This window comes from Aquarana catesbeiana, linkage group LG06 (assembly GCF_042186555.1).
Source record: "Aquarana catesbeiana isolate 2022-GZ linkage group LG06, ASM4218655v1, whole genome shotgun sequence".
Taxonomy (NCBI): domain Eukaryota; kingdom Metazoa; phylum Chordata; class Amphibia; order Anura; family Ranidae; genus Aquarana; species Aquarana catesbeiana.
The window spans coordinates 131,213,175-131,230,894 of NC_133329.1; the positions used below are offsets into that span (position 1 = coordinate 131,213,175).

General features: G+C 41.7%; 1 protein-coding gene across 4 annotated transcripts in view; it reads left to right on the top strand.

The window, feature by feature from the left end:
* Positions 1–16,565, top strand: part of CHLSN (cholesin) — a 640,429-nt gene extending 623,864 nt beyond the window's left edge. For all 4 annotated transcript variants that reach the window (XM_073636813.1, XM_073636815.1, XM_073636814.1 and 1 more), the window contains one exon: positions 14,871–16,565. In XM_073636813.1, the coding sequence (XP_073492914.1) occupies positions 14,871–15,053 (183 nt within the window). In that variant the 3' untranslated portion in view covers positions 15,054–16,565. The remainder of the gene's footprint in view (positions 1–14,870) is intronic.
* Positions 16,566–17,720: the final 1,155 nt, after the last annotated feature.

The following is a 17,720-nucleotide window of genomic DNA, read 5'->3' on the forward strand; positions in this document are numbered from 1 at the left end:
GGAGAGGCGCACAAGATCTACCATGAATACATTTTTACAGAGGGCCTGACAGACCCATAATAGACTCTTGAGCTGTATGCAGTCGGATTGCCAGAGAAAACTACAGCGACAAAAACATTGTGACATAAACATACTAACACCATAAGAAAAAAAACCCCTCCCCCCACCCCGCACAACCGTTGGGGAACTCGGAGTGCCCATTCCCTTAACCAGAACTTAGCTCAACCAGAGCACTTTAGGTATATATCCTATGGGGGCAAGGAGAAAAAAAGAAGGCGACCCGAAGGGGGGGTGCTAAGGCAGTGTTTATATAGTCAGTGCAAGCCTTAGGCAACCGCCCCCAACCTGAATGTAAAAAACAGAAAGAAACCAGCATATTGTGTAACGTTAAATGAGGTCACTTAGCACAGGCTAAGGGCACAACTTGGTGAGCATGAACAACTTTTCCTTGCCCCCCGCCCCCAACACCCACAGCAGCCCATCTCCCGCTTCCCCAACATGCATCAACCCCTCATGCCATCACCAAATCTCATGAAACGTTCAGCCGGCATAGTAAAACCTAACAGTTTAAGGCGGCAGTTCCCAGCAGGTAAAGGAGGAGGGCAAGGGTTCCAGAGAGCCAGAGGGGGGACCTCGCCATGTAGTTCGGGGCAGATGAATGGACGGCTGGTCTGCAGCAATTCATAAGTGTCAGGCCGCATGGCGAGGGAGGGACTATCAGTACTTCAGCACATACAGATGGCAATTTTGGAGACCCCAAAACTATGGTCCATGTGCATACATTCCCGGCATGAAAGAGGGTGGAGAGCCAGCAGGGAGCAGAGCAGAGCTTGAACTGCCGGGGATCTGCAGCAGTAGTGCCGGCAGCAAACTCTGGCCGTCACCAACAATGGCCATCCATAAAGTGTCTCACGGCAAACAGATATTGTATGTATGGGGTAGTATGAGAGTCAGGCCAGGACTCGGAAGTCAGGGGGGGCATTTTTGCAGAGCGAGACGGCCGGGGTCGCCGTCAGCCACACCGGGGGAAGGAGATAGGAAACAGGCCGGTACATCAGCGGGGAAACAAACAAGGAACAATGGGAATACAATTACCGGGGTCTAGGCAGAGTATCCAGTCACCAGGAGGCCTCCTCCGGCTAGGTAAAGTAGCGCGTAGACTCTTCGTCCACCACCCGAAGGCGGGCAGGGAACAACATACTATATTTAATGTTCTTGGAACAAAGCTGTGCCTTGATGTGGTCAAATGTTCTGCGGCGCCTCTGGGTTTCAACCAAGTAATCCGGGAATAGCATAGTTGTGCAATGTCATATCGGTTCCTAAGCCACCTTCCTTGCCCCTCGAAGCACCATATCCCGATCTCGGAAGTTTAACAGGCGGAAAATGAAGGTGCGTGGTGGTGCCCCCGGCGGGCCCCGCACAGGAGGCATCCTGTGGGCTCTCTCCACCGCATGAGGGGAAAACACAGCACCAGGTAAGAGAGTGCAGAGCATATTTTCCGTGAAGGCTACTGGGTCCTGTCCCTCAGTTCCCTCAGGCAGGCCCACGACCCGCAGGTTGTTCCTACTGCTTCTGTTTTCACTGTCCTCCGCTTGGGACTCCAGCGCCTTCACGCGTACCTGTAGTGTATGGAGGGAGGCTCGGTGTTCTCTGATGGAATCCTTAGAGTCGCCCACGCGGCGATCGGCCTCCCCCAATCTGTCATGAAATTTGTCCATGTTACGGCACCTCAATCCAAAATCCATCTGTAACAGGTCAATTTTGGCCATGAGGGTAGTTTTGCAGCCGGAGATAGCCTGCATCAGAGCCTGAAAGCGGTCTTCCTCCACCGTTACTGGGTTCGAGGCCGGAGTTTGGGTCGCCATGTGCGAGCTGGCGGGAAGGGCCTGCTTCTGCTTCAGCTGTGGAGAGCCTTTAGACGTGGAGGAATTCTTCTGTCCGGAGCTGGATTTGCCTCTTCGCATACCCGGGGGTCTCTGGGTGGAACCGGGAGAGGATAGTGAGAGTTTTGCCGATATTAAACGGATAAAATATCCAGGTAGGAGCGGAGCTCAAGTAGCACACGTCCGCTCAGGCCGCCAGCTTGACCACGCCCCCTCCGCTGCTAGTGATTTAATTTTACTGTTTTCTCTTTTTACTTTTTTTCTGATTTTGCACATGGGCTTTATAGTGGCAAAAGTGGAATAACACTTTTTTTTTTTTTTTTTTTAGCAAGTATATATATACCGTATTTATTGGTGTATAACACGCACTTTTTTCCCCTTAAAATCAGGGGAAAATCGTGGGTGCGTGTTATACGCCGATCCCCGCTAATTTTGATCTATCGGCGGCAATCGCCGCCGACATTCACATAGCGTGTAGTTTTAAATATGGCGCTGTGGAGTTCAGAGGGACTCGGCGGAGCTGAACGAGCGCCGCCGAAATCACAGTGACTGGGCAGAGCCGAGATACACATAGTCGAGTGTTCTCGGCTCTTTCCGGCGCCGCTCACAGTCACGCCCAGTCCCGCCATTGGACCTGTTTTATGTCCATCATAGGACGGGACTGTGAGCGGCGCCGGAAAAAGCTGAGTACACTCGACTATGTGTATCTCGGTGGCGTTCGTTCAGCTCCGCCGAGTCCCTCCGAACTCCGCAGCGCCATGTATAAAACTACATGCTATGTGTATGTCGGCGGTGATCTGTCCAAGCATGGACACTGGGGGCAAGGCTGCACTGACCACTGGGGCAAAGCTGCACTGACAAGGCTGCACTGGGGCAAAGCTGCACTGACAAGACTGCACTGGGGCTAAGCTGCACTGACAAGACTGCACTGGGGCAAAGCTGCACTGACAAGGCTGCAATGGACACTGGGGCAAGGCTACACTGACACTGAAAAGGCTGCAATGACACTAAAAAGGCTGCAGATGGACAAGATAAGGCTGCATTGATGGGCATTTTAATGTAAGTTTTTTTTTTTCCTTAAACTTCCCTCCTAAAAGTTTTTTTCCTTAAAATTCTCTCCTAAACTTGGGGTGCGTGTTATACGCCGATAAATACGGTAATTTTTTGTTTTTAAGGATACTTTAGCACAGAGTAGGTTTTTTTCTTTCTTTTTTTTAAATACAACTTCATATATTTCATTATGTCTTGATGAGGCTCCACAAGTGGAGCTTTAATATGGCTCCTTTGCCTAGAGTTGGATCAGAGATAATCTGGCTCCAGAGAGTTTCTAGGGATGAAATTAGAATAGAGCAAAGCTACTGGAGATGACATTCTTTTCAGTGAAATTTCACAGAACTGTCATACATAAAATATCATAGGTCAGTATGTAATCTATTTTTTGGTAGCAAAGCAATTTCCTGAATAGTGGAATAATATATTATTCAATGTTTGACCTATTTTTGATTAAAGCTGAATTTCAAACAAAGAGCTAAAACATACAGATGGAACATATGCAAGGAAGCTGTTTTACCTACCAAAGGATTTGTATTTCTGTCCATCAAGTCCTAAGATTTACATAACTTTCCCATACAGCACAGCCTTGCCTGGCAAGAAAGTAGACCTCATCTTTCCCTGCTGCAGTTTCACTTTCAGGTCCCTTCCTCATCCTTTGACTGGACAGTGAAATGAGAAGCAGCACATTAATGAGCTCATCTATCTGCCACTCTGCTCCCTCCTGCTACCAGCCTGGCTCCTTGCACTACAGCACACCTGATTGGCTGCTTGTCCCATTTCTCCCTCCCCTCTCTGAGCTCTGTTGTACAGTAGACTGCAAATGGCTAATATCAATTTAAATTCAGGTTCGCTGTTTGCATAAAAAAAATACATTGATGTAATAATTATCACAGAATTGCAATCATCTGTGTCTTATACTTTCAACTTTAAGTAATTGTAGTGCATGTCTTGAAAAATACTTTCACATGAATATGTTACATGTGAACTGTTTATTATTCTAATATTCTAATGCATGCAGTGCCTGGAACTGATGCAAAATGTTAGTCTTTGTCATGTAGCTTTTAACTCTTTACTGTCAGAGCCTTCTTTGTGGTTTTGGCACATGTTTAAAAATCTAGCCCTGAAGATTACTTAACACCCTCAAAATATGATATATTTTCTAAAGCAGATATGACACCCTGGAGAATAAAATAGTGGGAGATCCATATTTTTGTGTCACACAATATTAGCGCAACAGTTTATCAAGCAAAATTGTTGTTAAAAAATAATTAAAGTTAATTTTAGTGCACATAAATAATTTTTTTTGTAAAATATAAAAGATGAGGTTGCATTGAGTAAATAGCGAAAAAATGGAGGGGACACTAGGGAGAAGAAAAGAAAATTGCTGTTCACCCCTTAAAAACTGGAACAGAAAAAGGAAGGTTTCCCCACATTGGGGTTTTTAGGCAGCACAATAACAGATATAGACACAGTTATATGAAAAAAGTATAATAATTTTATTGGATAATGATAGACCATCAAAGTTAAAAACTGTGAGCTTCAGTGGGAATTATTTAAAAAATAAGCTGAACATACATAAGCAGACATTTGTTCATAATCATACTTTAAATCATGAACATTAAAGCTGACGCGTTTCAACCCCTACAATTGGGGTCTTCTTCAGAGGATCAGTCTGCTGGGGAGAACACGAAAATAGAGTTGATATACATATACATGTTCCATTCGTATGAGTATAGTATAAACTACATTAGCTACGCAATACTTTAATGCAGTATAGTTACCAAGTATAGGTATGTTCAACAAAGAGCACAGATTCCCACATGAAGATCCCTTTAAAAGATAAGTTGCTTTGTCCTCTTCTCCAGTGGGGGGCTCCAACCTCCTCTATCGCCGCCACAGCCCAGACCAGGATAGTGAGACGTAACGTGGCACAGCAGACTCAATACTTCTTAATCTCTTTGCAGTTTTGCTTTGTGCATGTTCTTTTCTTTTCTTTTTGAACATACACCAGATGTTTATGGTTCAGAACCTTCCTTGGTTTTGGGCCACATATACCATATTTATAATGCCCTTGATCCTGTAGTGGCTTTTTTAGCCCACTGATCAAACTTGACTATTCCTATATGGGCCTTTATTTATTATTCCCTGCAAACCTTTATCACAGGTGTTTTGGTGCTTTCCGGCCGGTCGTCCGCTTTGACGGGCGGTGCTCAAAAGTGTGACCTCTCGAAAGCCACGTTACGTCTCACTATCCTGGTCTGGGCTGTGGCGGCAATAGAGGAGGTTGGAGCCCCCCACTGGAGAAGAGGACAAAGCAACTTATCTTTTAAAGGGATCTTCATGTGGGAATCTGTGCTCTTTGTTGAACATACCTATACTTGGTAACTATACTGCATTAAAGTATTGCGTAGCTAATGTAGTTTATACTATACTCATACGAATGGAACATGTATATGTATATCAACTCTATTTTCGTGTTCTCCCCAGCAGACTGATCCTCTGAAGAAGACCCCAATTGTAGGGGTTGAAACGCGTCAGGTTTAATGTTCATGATTTAAAGTATGATTATGAACAAATGTCTGCTTATGTATGTTCAGCTTATTTTTTAAATAATTCCCACTGAAGCTCACAGTTTTTAACTTTGATGGTCTATCATTATCCAATAAAATTATTATACTTTTTTCATATAACTGTGTCTATATCTGTTATTGTGCTGCCTAAAAACCCCAATGTGGGGAAACCTTCCTTTTTCTGCATTGAGTAAATAGATACCCAACATGTCAAACCTTAAAATTGTGTGTCCCTGTGAAACGGCAACAAACTTCGGTGTCATAAATTTTCCAAAAGCAATGCTTTAAAAGCCCCTAGAGGTCACCAGTTTACAGTTAACCTCACTCCAGTGTGCACAATGATATGTACAACGTATGTGTCTTATGTTTGTATGTGGGGGTGGATTTCAAAAGATTCGGTGTAAGTTTTCACACTGTTTTTTAACTAAAACTTTTTTTTTCATCACATCAGGGACAAGTCCCCTATGTGTTTTTTTTTGTTTTTTTTTTGGTGACAGGTTGATGTCGTTCGGCATCCAAAAGGCTCCACCTTTTGGATCCCGTGTTTTGTCTCTTTGGCATTGGATCCATTTGGATATCGCTTACCACTGTACCATGAGACAGTTTCTTGTTACAGTGAGAGAAAAAAGTATTTGATCCCCTGCTGATTTTGTATGTTTACCCACTGACAAATGATCAGTCTATAATTTTAATGGTAGGTTTATTTTAACAGTGTGAGGCAAAAGAACAACCAAAATATCCAGAAAAACGCATTTAAAAAAAGTTATAAATTGAATTTTAATGAGTGAAATAATTATTTGATCCCCTATCATTCAGCAAGATATCTGGCTCCCAGGTGTCTTTTATACAGGTAACGGGATGAGATTAGGAGCACTTAAGGGAGTGCTTAAAGAGAGTGCTCCTAATCTCAGCTTCTTACCTGTATAAAAGACACCTGTCCACAGAAGCAATCAATCAGATTCCAATCTCTCCACCATGGCCAAGACCACAGAGCTGTCCAAGGATGTCGGGGACAAGGTTGTAGACCTACACAAGGCTGGAATGAGCTATAACACCATCGCCAAGCAGCTTGGTGAGAGGGTGACAACAGTTGGTGCAATTGTTCGCAAATGGAAGAAACACAAAATAACTGTCAATCTCCCTCGGTCTGGGGCTCCATGCAAGATGTCACCTCGTGGAGTTTCAATGATCATGGGAATGGTGAGGAATCAGCCCAGAACTACAGGGGAGAATTTTGTCACTGATCTTAAGGCAGCTGGGACCATAGTCACTAAGAAAACAATTGGTAACACGCTATGCTGTGAAGGACTGAAATCCTGCAGCGTCTGCAAGAAAGCTCATGTACAGGCCTATCTGAAGTTTGCTAATGAACATCTGAATGATTCAGAGGAGAACTGGGTGAAAGTGTTGTGATCAAATGAGACTAAAATCGAGCTCTTTGGCATCAACTCAAATCGCCGTGTTTTGAGGAGAAGGAATGCTGCTTATGACCCCAGGAACACCACCCCCACCCTCACCCTCAAACATGGAGGTGGAAACATTATGCTTTGCAGTGTTTTTCTGCTAAGGGGACAGGACAACTTCACCGCATCAAAGGGACGAAGGATGGGGCCATGTACCGTCAAATCTTGGGTGAGAACCTCCTTCCCTCAGCCAGGGCATTGAAAATAGGTCATGGATGGGTAAGGTAACAAAAGGAGTGGCTCAAGAAGAAGCACATTAAGGTCCTGGAGTGGCCTTGCCAGTCTCCAGACCTTAATCCCATAGAAAATAAGTGGAGGTTTGAGTTACCAAATGTCAGCCTTGAAATCTTAATGACTTGGAGAGGATCTGCAAAGAGGAATAGGACAAAATCCCTCCTGCGATGTGTGCAAACCTGGTGACCAACTACAAGAAACGTCTGACCTTTGTGATTGCCAACAAGGATTTTGCCACCAAGTATGAAGTCATGTTTTGTGAAGGGGTCAAATACACTTATTTCACTCATTAAAATGAAATTCAATTTATAACTTTTTTGAAATGCGTTTTTCTGGATATTTTTGTTGTTATTCTGTCTCTCACTGTTAAAATAAATGTGCGATTAAAATTATAGAACTGATCATTTTTGTCAGTGGGCAAATGTACAAAATCAACAGGGGATCAAATACTTTTTTCCCTCACTGTATGATGTGAACCTTCATTGTTTGTGAGTACGATTTTGTCTGTTTCTATTAAATCACCATTGTGATAATGCACTAGCCTGGTGCGCCTTCTGTTGTTTTGTTTCTTGCAGTTACTATTTGGACTACCCTGGTCGTTAGAGGGCAGCAAGGCCAGATTTATCCCTGGGTGGTATCTTAAACTGAATACATGTGAAGATTGTCCTTAGTCCACCACACTCATGCGCAGGGGGTTTTAAACACTTTTTTTTTTTTTTACAGACATCAGGTGTCTAAAAGGCCCATGATGTCTCACCTGCCTTCCAATGAAGCTAATGGGGTACAGATTGCACTCCATTAGCTTCTTCTCTAGCTAGATTGGCTGGAATATGACACCAGAAACTGAAAAAATTAGAAATATGGTGGGGGGATAGGGGGACAGTGTTACCAGGGTGTGGAATCGATCAGGTGGCTGTACACCCACTGGATTGCTTCCATCTAACAGCCAACAGTCGGCTTGTCAGATTTACACACATTCCTGGTTGCTATAGTGTGTGTAAAAGATCCCACTGCTTCCTGCATATGGTATACATTGGTGGCAGAGAAAAGGGTTACTGTATGAAAATATTCATTGAGTGATAATTCCAATCCTGCAGATGCCTTCTAGGAACGGGAGTCATTTTCATTAAAGAGTTTGTCCAGTAAGAACTTTTGTTTTATTTCACTGTGACAGCAAGTAAGGGAAAATCTCTCTAACACAGTGGCTCTCAACCTACTAGTGACCCTTGATAAAATTTCCCAAGTTGTGGTGACCCCTTACAGTAAAATTATTTTTGTAGCGTGGTTTGTCAGCACCCAAGGCAAGTAATTTGCGGACCTAACCCAGGGACGTTTAGCGCTCCCTGAGTTCCTTCCACTCATATAGTATTAAACACCTTATGGTAGATTTTAGGATGTACCACTTATTCTCCTTGTTCTCCTTTCTTTCACTTATATCTCTCTCTCTCTCTATCCTAATGTCTTGTCCCCCCCCATCCATCTCTCTAGCAGTCTTTCTCATTCTTTCTATTAGTCTTTCTCTCCCTTTTTTCTTTGTTCCTCCCCCTCTTTTCCTCTCCCTTCAATGTATTCTCTATCTTTATTCTTTCTCTTACTCCTTGGTGGGGGGTTATGGGATGATTGGCAGTGCTGGGGGTAGTTCTGATCAGCCAACTTAGGTGCTCTTGATCAAGGTCATCTGCTGATCTGAGAACTGTAGTGGGGACTTTTAATGGCAACTCTAATCACAGGTATTGTTACTCACTGTGTCTCTGGCTTCACTGTGTCTCCAACTTTGTGGTGTCTCGTAGCAGTGACACCTATCCCGAAATCAGGAGATAGGGTCTCCTCCAGCCCCTCCCACTTCACATTCCTCACCAGTCAGCTGACCTCTAGTCTCTGCCCCCCAGCCATGCCGTGAACTGAATGGGCGGCTGCGAATTAGCTTAGTGGGTGGCCGCGGGCTCCAGGGACAGCCCTGCTGGACGGCTGCAAAAAGGCTGGGAGAGCAGTGCGAGCTTCAAGAAAGCCCAGGATTCTGGGACCCCTGGCAAATCATTATTTGAACCCCCTAGGGGGTCCCAACCCCCAGGTTGAGAACCACTGCTCTAACATAACCGAGAATAGCAGTAAAACTCTTCACAGGGTCTTTGGAGTGTCCTTGAAAACCTATGCAAATATAGATTTTTTTCTAAATTTATCCAGAAAAATCTATTATTTTTATTTGCATTTCTATGGTATCAGTAGCGAAAGCAAAGCTCCTCCAAATCAGTTTAGCAGCTGAAGCTTTTTTGGAGCTGGAGATAAAGGTTTACTTAGGCTTCCGAGCAAGCCTGAGGCTGGGAGCCCGACTCCTCAAGCCACTAACGCTAGGTTCACACCTATGCGTTTGGCTGAGGGTGCGGGAATCATATCTGTCCCCCGCAGCTGCAACCACCTGCAGCCAAATCGCACTGCTCTCAGGAGACACGCAGAGTTGCCATTCATTCTGAATGGCACCCCCACGCATCTCAGCATGCAGCACATTTGTGGGTGGGGGAACCACAGGGAAATCGCACGGTCAAAAAATTCATGCGATTTCCCTGCATCCGTGTTTTTGGAAATGTGCATGCACATTTTTTTGTGGAAACGCAGGCACAGCAGCAGCACAAAGTGTAGAAGTGTGAACCTAGGGTGAGAATTAATGAAATGTGAAGCACAGGCAGTCATAATCTTTTTATCTTTTTATGATTTGTTTTAACATTTTTTTTTTAAGTTTGTCTGTATACTTTGTGTAAGTATTTGTACATATGACAACTGCCACATTTACAAATTACATTTGTAAGCTGTGATTCATGTCTGGCAGTGCTGCTTGGTGATTGCGCTTTACTGTTCTTATCTCTCACTGTAGTTCTGTCTATTCTGTGATATTTAATTGGGTTTCACATCAGTGAGCGTTTGATTAAATTCAGACAGACGTAGTGGGAAATATCCCTAACAGTTCCAGGGCAACATCCTGTGGCACCAAGGCAAAGATGCCAAAATGTAGCTCTGCAGAGAGATGAGATGGAAGAAGTTTGCACATCCATTCATACACTACTGTATAATATGAAAACTGCACTTTAAATTTAATGGCATCCTAGTCTTAGTCCGTAGGGTTCAATATTGAGTTGGTCCACCCTTTGCAGCTATAACAGCTTCAACTCTTCTGGGAAGGCTGTCCACAAGGTTTGTGTCAGCTGTCAGGGACAGTTGTCACACAGACAGTAGAGGTGGTTGATGACACTGGGAGAGCTGATCTCTCATTGTAAATAGTCAGTAGGGCTGATCTGTATTTTGACATACTGTCAGAGGCAGGAGAGGCTTTCACTTCAGCTGCACCCTCTCCACCACAGTACCTGAGGTATGTGCTTCTCCTGCCTCGAGATTGGTCTGGGTCTGCTTACAGCACACAGGAGGACACATTACCTACCAGGCTGAGGAAAGTTTAGAACCTCTTTCAGGGTGGTATTGCTGTCTGTGTCCCCATAAGGGAGCTTTCTCCTCACTTCCTGTCCAGGTTACAGGCATCAGAACCGAGAAATCTCCTCAATGAGGACACAAACCCTGTGTACACTGTATCTCACTTGAAATCTACACAAAGGACAGAGAACAGTCTCCCAACTTCATATGACACCACTGGATGCCTGAACAGCCAGTCACCAATGCTGCCACGTGGGAGGATAGGGTATTACAGGATCTTTTTACTTAGCTGTACTGGCTTTTTTTATTTGCTCCAAAAGGGCTTAGTGGAGTGGTGGGTGAGCAAAGGTTGATTGTTTAAAGAGCAGGTAGGGCTGCCATTAAAGTGAACTTGTTGCTTTACTGTGCATGCACAAAGCACTGCTTCATTTTAACCACTTGCTACCCAGACCAATACTGACATTTCTCTCCTACGTGTAAAAATCATATATTTTTTTTAAATTACACAGAACACCCAAACATTATATAGGTTTTTTTTTTAGCAGAAACCCTAGAGAATAAAATGGCGGTCGCAAATTTTTCAAATGCACATTGTTTTGGAAAAAAGAACAGTTTCATGCATTAATAAAGTAGTAAAGTTAGCCCAATTTTATAATGTGAAAGATGATGTTATGCTGAGTAAAAGATGCCTAACATGTCACGCTTCAAAATTGCACACACTCGTGGAATGGCGCCAAACTTTGGTACTTGAAAATCCCCATAGGCGATGCTTTAATTTTTTTTACCAGTTACATGTTTTGAGTTACAGAGGAGGTTCAGTACTAAAATTATTGCTCTCGCTCTAACGTTCGTGGTGATACCTCACATGTGTGGTTTTAACGCAGTTTACGTATATGCATTCGCTTCTGCGAGCGAGCACGCAGGGACAGGGGCGATTTAAAAAAACATAAATAATTATTGTTAATTTTACTTTCATTTTTCTAATTTGAGGTTTTCTTTTTACATTTTTTTAATCACTTTTATTCCTATTACAAGGAATGTACACATCCCTTGTAATAGGAATATGGCATGACAGGTGAGATCTGGGGACAATAAGTCCCCAGATCTCACCTCTAGGCTGTGAAGCCTGAAATAATTAAAAAAAAAAATTATCTTGGCTTCCCAGCTGAGGCGGCGGCATTTTTTCAAATGCAGAGGCCGGGCGTGACGTCATAACATCGCGCCCGGCATCCGAACGTTTATAGAGACGGGGACCATCTGGCCCACCAGAAATCTCCGGGAGTCACCTCCAGAAGATATCTGAAAGATGCCTGCAGCTGCAGGCATCATTCAGATATCACCGCTCAAAGTCTGCAACGTCATATGACGTTGGGCGGGCAGCAAGCGGTTAAAGTGCACCTGGCCTCAGACTTTACACAACGTATTTCCAAATTCAGAACAAGTAGTAAAAAACACTTTAGAACATGCACTTACCTCCATAGCTGTAGACATTGTAGAGAAGTTCATCTTCAAAACAGAGGGCACTGACAGCACAGCTCCTCTCCCCTTCCTTTCTTTGTCAGTCTACCAGTCTTTGTTGTGATCTTTGAGGAGTACTTCACAGTGCAAATAGCTAGAGAGGTCAGTGAGGAATTATTTTAAAGTTCATTTAGCTTAGAAAAAGAAAATTTGATAGCAGGTAGAATATTATTGCAGAAGAGATTCAGTCTGTCTCTTTTGCAATAAAAACTACTTATCTGTCTAATAGCGAGTTTCTAGATAGTCGCGCTTGTGCAACTCAGTGTACACTTTTGGCATTCCTTGGTACAGGTAACTACTATGCACATAAGTGGGAGTTGTTATCTTGGGCCAGCTAATTAAAGCACAGCGCGCTTCGCACATGCACAGTAGGGAACTGGCTGTGAAGCCACAAGGCTACACTGTCGGTTTCCTTTACAAGGAATAGCGATGGCAGCACCCGAGAGCCGATTGAAAAATCATCTGGGGTACAGACATCGCAGGATCCCTGGGCAGGTAAGGGTCCTAATATTAAAGGTCAGCAGCTACAGAATTTGTAGCTGCCGACTTTAATTTTTTTGGTTGGGGGGCTGGAGCTCCGCTTTAAGATGACAAAAGACATGGCAGTGCTAGAATGGAGGTGAGTAAAACAGACTTTAGTTCAACTCTAAAAATTTAAAAATAATTGAAAGAAGAAATCCAGGAATTAACTCACTATTTAAATTGCTCTGATTAATAATGGGTTACGTTCAAAGAAGTGTTTACTCAGTTTTACTGAGTGCTGACAGTATAGCTATCGCTATCCTCCTGGTGCTCTGACAGAAGAGATGCTACTGCTGTGCGACTGCCTGCCCCTCCTCTTCTGTGTCCATTCACAGAAGGCTTTGTATTTTGTGAATGGGCTTACATATAATACAAAGTGTTCTGTGATTGGGTAAGAGGAGAGGATGGACAGACAGTTGACTCTAGCTGCTGTAAAGGAGACTTGGAGGTCCAGTGTCGGAGCACAGGGAGTATAGCAATAGCTGTACTGTTGGCGCTCAGTAAAACTAAATTGTAAATAAATCAGAGAAATCCTTGGGGTGGTGACCCATTGTAAGCCAGCACATTAAATAGTGAGTTCATTCATGGAGTTCTTCTTTAATGTCAAAAGTCTAGGCATGAGTTTGTATAAAGTAGTATATACACTACTGGGCATTTGGAACATACACCAAGTATTTGTACTCATGTACATGGCAACATTAATACCAAAAGTTTGAATATAAATCCATCATCTGCAAGTGATATTAGACTTTGCATATGTGTCAACCTGACCTATTCTTCTGTTCTTCCTTTTTCTCCCTACTTCTTCTTTCTTATTCTCTTAATTTCATTATTCCTTGTCTCTGCTGACATTAAGAACACGCTGTATGTGTCATGTACTCGATTGTCATGGTGAAAGCTCCATTAGCCTATACAGCTGAAGGGAAATGTGCCATCAGGTTTTTGAGATGTTTGTATTTTAGCAGTAGTGGTTCTCTCTCCAGAACGCTTTCCTTCTGCCATATGCTCTACTAATTCATTCTTCTTACCAGATGTACAGCATGTAAAATATTATTCTCTCTCCTGTTCTTTTTATTGAAAACAAAATACTAATCATTGAAAACAAAAGTGACAATGTGCAAATATGATATTCCTTCCTCCTAATAACACATTTATAAACCTCTGAGACAACTTTCACATAGTGTTTCTGATTGGCGCAGTGCCACCTGCTGGCAATATTTGAGAATGCAGTTATGTATAGACTCGAGTGTAAGGAACTTTATTTAAAATGATCAAATAAATGCTTTTCACTACACTTTGCAGTGTTTTACTTTTAAATCATTTACTTGATCTTACTTACAGTTTAAAGTTTGACATGGAAGTTGCAGAGCAATAGTATAGTATAAGATCTGGTACAAATCAGCTTGGCAAAATGGACACAAAACACTCCCTTGATTAAACTGCCTTCCCCAGCTTCCCTCTATTGAAATATAGAACTGAGGCAAGATTAGAGCAGCATCATTTTTCAGTTTTTATGGTCTTCATAAATTGACAAAATCATACTACAAAATACATTTTACTGGAGGATTTTCACTATTTCTCAAAAGATGACTGAACTGTTGGAATCAGAATTTCTTCTAAACAAAAAAGTGAAATATAGTTTCCAATTTTAATAATTTTAATAACAATAACCCCAATGGATTTTTAGGGTATCCTGCTAAAAAAAGACGTTTTAGTGCCATTTATTGCGAACCTTACAGCAGTAAATTAGTTTTAATATAGTACATGTAGGTGTAGAGGCTTAGAGTTGAACCCAATTTAATACAATTGTTTATTCAGTAGAAAATAATATGTGTGTTTATATAGGACTAAATCCTGTAGAGGCCCAGTACAGCAAAACTGTGAGTTAAATGGATACCACTCAATGCTTATCACAGGGAGAATCTCATCAATGAACAGGTGGCTCCACACACTGATCAGGCTTTGCTTTACAAGTTTATTGAATAGCCACTGTTTTTATAGAAGGAAAAAAGAAAGTCTTGTGTAAACAGGATCCAAAATCAAATGCTTTCAGATACTTCTAAGGTGCTTAGACTCGTTTTAAACGGCATTGAATTACATTTCTTCTGTTCAAATAGTCCCTTCAATCTGCTTCTCCATTTACATTGAGTTGTACAGGACTGAAAGTAATCCATTTAACATTGTCTTTCGCTTTTTTGCTTTTATAGGTTCCTGACAAGTACTTTCATATTATGTTGGACTACTTGGGTGGTCTGAAAGGCAGTGCACGTGAAACCACCATACAGAAAGCTGAGGCTTACATGAAGGAGTGTGACAGCGATGAGACACAGGAAGAGGCCAACTCACAGAGGAGAGAAAGAATTCGAGAAGTCCTACAGCTCTTGTCATAGTGCTTTGGAAATTCTACATGCCCTTTAAATTGTGGAATATCCTGTTTTTTTTTGTACCAAAACCATGACTATGCAAATGTAACAATCTGTGTTTTGATATGGGAGTTTCTCTTAAAGCTAACATTTAAAAATCTTTCTTAAATATTATGTCCTGATTTTTATCTAATACACCATTTAAAGATGTATGTGTTCTACTTTCCCAATAGATGTATCTAGTCTCCTTTTGAAGCTCTTTATAATTGAAGCTAACCATGTCAGTGCCTGGAAAAATTAGGGGTTTCATGATATACAGTAACTCACCAGAAAGCCCTTCTTTGTGATGGGATTTTCAGTTAGTGCTAGGAGGGCAGCTTGAGCCAAGCATTTATTATTGAGAAATCGGCCTTCTCCAGCATTGCAAAAATTATTAGGATTAGTCAAAAAGACGTGTGCTGCTTGTTGTTTCAGTTGAGGATTATCTCTAACAGAGCAACCATCAAAATAAGAGTGACTTACAATTTAACATTTTGAATTGTCAGAGGGATATGATGTAGGGTCGATCTAGATAACCGCCCATTGCAAAGTGGCAGAATAAACAAAAATAGATGCCATGTTGATTTTCTTCTACACTCTTGTGGTTTTGGTAAAAACATATTCTATGATGTGGTATCTTTACTAGTTTTGTTTTGCTAGAAGAAATCACAATATAATCTGGAAATCCACTTCATTGTCACATTTTTTTTTGAGAAATGGTCAGCTATAGGTTTTTCACTTGATCCTCTGTATATTTAATTCCTTTGCAAAAGTGATTGTGTCAAAATGCACAAGGTCATTGAGGAGCAGTCAGAATTCCATGGTGTATGCAAGACAAAATTGCAAAAACATGGCACTTTTTTGCCAGTACCCTTCACATTATGTTTTTTTTTTAGCTTATTCAATAAAATATTGCAAGAAGCAAAGTATGCATAGCAATCTATCAGAATCCATTTGTACTGGTCTTACATTAGCATTGCAGATTCTGACAGATTGCTCTGCACTGTTCCTTGAGGTATCTGTGTGGGTCCTCATGTGTCATATCACAGACTAAGCAATAACCAGGCCTCTCATGAGCTGATATCAGATTAATGCCTCTAAAGAGGGTTTCCAACAGTCAGGAAAGTGGAAAGCAGGTTCCATGGTGATCTGATGTTGAACAATGTGGGTTATTCTGTTCGAAACCCTACCAAAGGTTGCTGGAGCTGATGTAACTGCTTGACCTTTTTCAGCACAAGGTATATCTGTCTTTTGAAGGCCTAGTGCTTTCACTGGGTTCCAGATGTCAAGGGTGTGTTGCTGCGAAAAAGACCAAGCAGAAACAAGCAGTCCAAGAGCCACAGAGCTGATGCTTCTCAGATGCATAACAACTGAAAAGGTATAGACACCGATAGTGGGAACACCTTTACATGTCTGTTAATCTATTGTTTTATTACATTTCAGTATTGCTCCACAGCTTTTGTAATGTTGATGATGTTTAATAAAGATAGTTGCCTCCTATTTGTTATAAGAATGAATACAAACTTACATCAATACATTTAATTTGAAAAAAACATCCATTGTGAATTGGAGTTCTTAAAGCTCTTTAGGAGTAATTGATGTTGTCAGTACACATTACTAGTGCCATATCTCCCAAACATCTAAGGTGCACCATTAGCATCAAGGTCTTTAGATAAAAAGCACAGCCTGATCATTTCAAAAGTAAAAACATGTTTTATGAGTGGGTTATGTTCACAAGAGATCTTCTTGCATGTTTGCTCACCATTAACAGGCAGAATAGCAAGCTACAAAAAGACTAATCGTAAAAACAACTTAGTGCATGTTCGAAAAACATGGTGGTGTAGACTAAAGGAATCAAATTCCTTTGAGTTTCTGGAGTAAGAAAATGAAAACAAACAGAACTACTTTATGTGGGTTACAACACCATTAATACAGGTTTCTGCCTGTAAACAACACTATGGAGTAGACTTTTGCAGTAAAAAAAAATGTCATTTGATCTCCAATCTGCCATTGATATAAAAACACAATTTAGTCAGATATGTATTTAATAAATGCGTTTAGAATAGTTTAAAGGCTTTTTTGTTCTAAATTCCAGCTCCCTAGTATAGTATTCATGTACTTTTTTTGCAAAAATATCAAAACTTTCCATAAATTCTACAGACACGTGATTTTTTGTGATTTTTGATGCAGCACATTTCTGAAATGCAAGGAAACGCACAGATGTGAATGGAGCCTCATTGTTCTTGTGTTAACGCACCAATTTCACTTTTAGGCCCCATTCACATCTAGCATAATGGGAGTGAACGTTTTGTGGCTCGCTTTTCCTGTGACACGCATAGGGCAGCCCGTTGATTTAAATGGGCTGTGCTATATGTGGCTTATGGGACATGTTGGCGTTTTGTGGGTTGTGTGTTTTTTACTGTGCGTTTTGCAGAATTTGCCACCTGTTTTTTCACATGGCAAAATGTGTGTTTGCTTCTGTGTTTGGTGTACCATTACCAATTAATGGCACTGAAAGCGCAACTAGTACTCTTAGATGTATAAAGGTGGCCATACACTATACAATCTGATTGTACAATCGCCTTTAGATTTACCAAATTTATATAATTGGAGGAAATGCCTATCTAGCCAATCACTCTATATCCAATCAGGCAG